Source organism: Austrofundulus limnaeus, unplaced genomic scaffold, assembly GCF_001266775.1.
Source record: "Austrofundulus limnaeus strain Quisiro unplaced genomic scaffold, Austrofundulus_limnaeus-1.0 Scaffold2, whole genome shotgun sequence".
Lineage (NCBI taxonomy): Eukaryota > Metazoa > Chordata > Actinopteri > Cyprinodontiformes > Rivulidae > Austrofundulus > Austrofundulus limnaeus.
The window spans coordinates 352196-356051 of record NW_013952404.1 but is presented as its reverse complement, the minus strand read 5'-3'; the positions used below and the strand labels follow the sequence as shown (position 1 = coordinate 356051).

General features: G+C 39.8%; 1 protein-coding gene across 1 annotated transcript in view; it reads left to right on the top strand.

The window, feature by feature from the left end:
* The first annotated feature begins 220 nt into the window (after window positions 1–220).
* Window positions 221–3856, top strand: part of fkbp1ab (FKBP prolyl isomerase 1Ab) — an 8863-nt gene continuing 5227 nt past the window's right edge. Inside the window, exons 1-2 of the mRNA XM_014009590.1 lie at window positions 221–338; window positions 446–493. Coding sequence (XP_013865044.1) covers window positions 302–338; window positions 446–493 — 85 coding nt within the window. The 5' untranslated portion in view covers window positions 221–301. The remainder of the gene's footprint in view (window positions 339–445; window positions 494–3856) is intronic.

Genomic DNA, 3856 nt, shown 5'->3' with positions numbered 1-3856 from the left:
GTATCATTAATAGCTTTAAAATGTAACAAAATAAAAACGGCTGTTTAAAAATAATTGGTAAAATTACAAATCCTAACAAATATCTACTTAAGTACTGTAACGAAGTAAATGTACTTGGTTATCTCTGGTGCTGCCCGCCGCCCGGTCTTTTTGGAAAGGTCTGCTCTACATCATGAGGCTTTTATTTTGAAGGTCCGAAGCGGAAGTGGAATTCTGACAGTTTTCTGTGCGGAGAGAGAGAGGGAGCTCAGGAGGAGCGGTCAGACCGACGGCAGGAGCAGCTCAGGGACACGCCGCTGAAATGGGAGTGGAAATTGAGACCATCACGCCGGGTGACGGTAAATAAAACAAACAAACAAAAATAACCACACCGGGGGGTAAAAACAGAATGTCTGATTCAGCTGCAGATAATACATTTAAAACGCCTCACTGGTTTCCCCCACAGGAAGGACCTTCCCCAAAAAAGGACAGACGTGTGTGGTGCATTATGTCGGTGAGTTGGACCCGCGAATCGTGGACGTTCTGCTCGTTTCAGCTCCATCCTGTGTCTCCTGGAGGCCGTAGAAGAAGAAGAGTGACGGCTGCAGACAACTGTCTCAGTTTATAAAACCTGGCTCAGAATAGTAATCCTCAAAGTATGACAGCAAATACTGACAGGAACAGGCTCAGAGAGCCCGCAGACMGTGGAGGAGTGGGACAGACCGCTCAGCTGACTTGTTTTTATTTACTTTTTAAACCTGAAAGCCTCCAAGCAGTGATTTCTCAGTGGGGCAAAGACTTCCAGTTACAGACTGGACTGTTTCATAGTTTAACCCATTCACTCCCATTTCTCTCATTGAGACATTTATCCATAGACTGATGATGCCTGTTTTCAAAAATCAGGGCCACAACTGGGTGATGTATTCCAATTTATTCATTAAAAAAAAAGTTAATATGTTTGTAAGTGACATGGGCAGTATAGGCAAATGCTGAGGGTGCCGTCCATCTAGGGGGCACCACAAATGGGGGACAAAAATATTTTACAAGTTTTAATTGTAGCTTTTAATTTAAATTAGGGTTGGTCACAAAATAATATTCGGCACTTTGCAATTACTGCTGTTAGTGATTATAAGTTATAGCGGCACAGGGCTAACGCATAAATGGATTAATGCTACTGTGGAGCTAACACTAACATGGAGCTAATGCTAATGTGAAGCTAATGCAACACTAACACCAATGCAGAGCTGCTAACGCAAGGCTAGCACTAATGCAGATCTAATGCCAATGCTAATGCAGAGCTAACACTAATGCAGAGCTAGCTCTAATCCAGATTTAATGCCAATGCTAACGCAGTGCTAACACTAATGCAGATCTAATGTCAATGCTAATGCAGAGCTAACACTAATGCAGAGCTAACTCAGAGTTAGCACTAATGCAGATCTAATGCCAATGATAATGCAGAGCTAACACTAATGCAGAGCTAACTCGGAGCTAGCACTAATGCAGATCTAATGCCAATGCTAATGCAGAGCTAACACTAATGCAGAGCTAACACTAATGCAGAGCTAACTCGGAGCTAGCACTAATGCAGATCTAATGCCAATGCTAATGCAGAGCTAACACTAATGCAGAGCTAACTCTAATCCAGATTTAATGCCAATGCTAACGCAGTGCTAACACTAATGCAGATCTAATGCCAACGCTAATGCAGAGCTAATACAGAGCTAGCACTAATTCAGATCAAATGCTAATGTAGAGCTAAGGTAGCGCAAACACTAATACAGATCTAATGCCAATGTTAATACAGAGCTAGCACTAATGCAGATCTAATGCCAATGCTAATGCAGAGCTAACACTAATGCAGAGCTAACACTAATGCAGAGCTAACTCGGAGCTAGCACTAATGCAGATCTAATGTCAATGCTAATGCAGAGCTAACACTAATGCAGAGCTAACTCGGAGTTAGCACTAATGCAGATCTAATGCCAATGATAATGCAGAGCTAACACTAAAGCAGTGCTAACGCAGAGCTAGCACTAATGCAGAGAAAACACTAATGCTAAGGTGTAGCAAACACTAACAGAGCTAATGCTAACATTGAGCCAATGCTAAAACTGAACTTGTCCCTTATGAGCAGTGAGATAAACGCTGGAAGGAGACAACGCAGGGCTGGCTGTGGACAGTAAAGACATAAATTTGACAGATAATTGTTTAGTATAGTTTTAGAACACAGGTTGACTATTTTAGAGTAAAAATAATACAAGTGTCATCTATTAATCGTTGGATTAATCATTATCAGATACACACCACAAATAATYGTGATTCATTATTCTTACCAATATTGCCCAACTCTTAATTTAAATGTATATTTAACAGCTCCTGGATAAACATTTTCATTAAAAATAGTACATAAAAGAGCAATTTTTCCAATAAAAACGTCTAAAATTTTAGCTAGATGGCGCTGGTTGTAGCTGCAGCATCTTATTTTTCCAGCTTGCAAATGTTTATGTATGCACTGCATTGGCCAAGTCATGAGTTATTGTTTTTAAATTGGTCCAGTATCAGCTGATTATTCAGTCCTCGTTAACATGAATTACATAAAGTGTTCTGTGTCGTCTGGAGATTTAAGTATGTAAAAATAAATAAACCAGGAATGGTCTGAATTCCTCTGCAGGGTTAACTCCGAGGCCCCAGACGGATCCAGACTGCGGGGTTTTAAATCCTGTCTGATTTTCAGAGCTTTTCTGTCTTTGTTGGAGTTTCTTTGGGGTCGCGGGGGCCATGGTGGGGGTGGGTCGGTAGCAGTTTGGCTGAGCGGATTATAACTGTCTGGAAGGCTGGAATAATGACTCCCTCCCTCACTGTGTTCATGTCATACTTTCCACCAGACACACATGATACCAGAACATATTCCCACCACACCTCGTGAGCATCACCTTCCCACAGGAGCTGAGATTAGCCATGTTTGTAAAGAGATAGTTCAGATCGTTTGGAAGTGGGCCTTTGGGAAAGCAACAGTATCTTACCTGTTGTAGGTGTTTGAGCAGTCTGTTTGGATAAATACAAATTTTTTGCTAAATGTTAAATTTAAATCTTAAATGTTGTGGTTATATGTTTAAGTTTACATTTAGGTTTTTCAGAGTGGAATGCAGCCTTTGCTATTGGTGCACTGCTTTTTTGTGACCTCATCAACTTGAGACAAAAGCAACCTCGAACTCTGCTAATGCTGCTAATGCTGCCAGCACTGCTAACTCTGCTAATGCTGCTAATTTTTTACGAGTATTTCTTGTAAAAAATAACTTATGTCCCAAAACAACTCACTGAGTTTTGTAGTTCTAACTTTGCTGCTAAATGTGCAAATATTCATTAGTTGTAAATGGATATTAAATGCTTAAAAACATCATCATTTTAAACAGGAACATAGGTTTAATGGCCCAGTTTGTTGTGCACCTGTGTTTTAATTGGTGCATCATGAGTACAAGTAATCACCTGTTGTGAAATGTCTTAATAGCTATAATGCTTTTTGAATTAGTACGTGCACATGTTCACTAACTCATGCTTGAAATGGCCATCATAATTTTTGTTGTTAGGCTGTAAATAATAATGATTTTTTAGTTAATTCCTTTTTCGTGTACTCATAAAATCTGAATACATTTAGATTAATGTGTGTAAATGAGTGTGGTCTACTTGCACAGCTCTACTGCTCCCTCTGCTGGCGCCCTGGTAGTAATTCTTGTAAAAAAAAAATAGAATATTTAGGAAATGCTGCTGCAACCAGTGCTGAAATATTTGATGTAACACAAATGTGCTAAAACACAGAGAATTTACAGTTTAAACTTAATCAGAAATACAGGAAGAAATACAGTTAGTTGTCTCA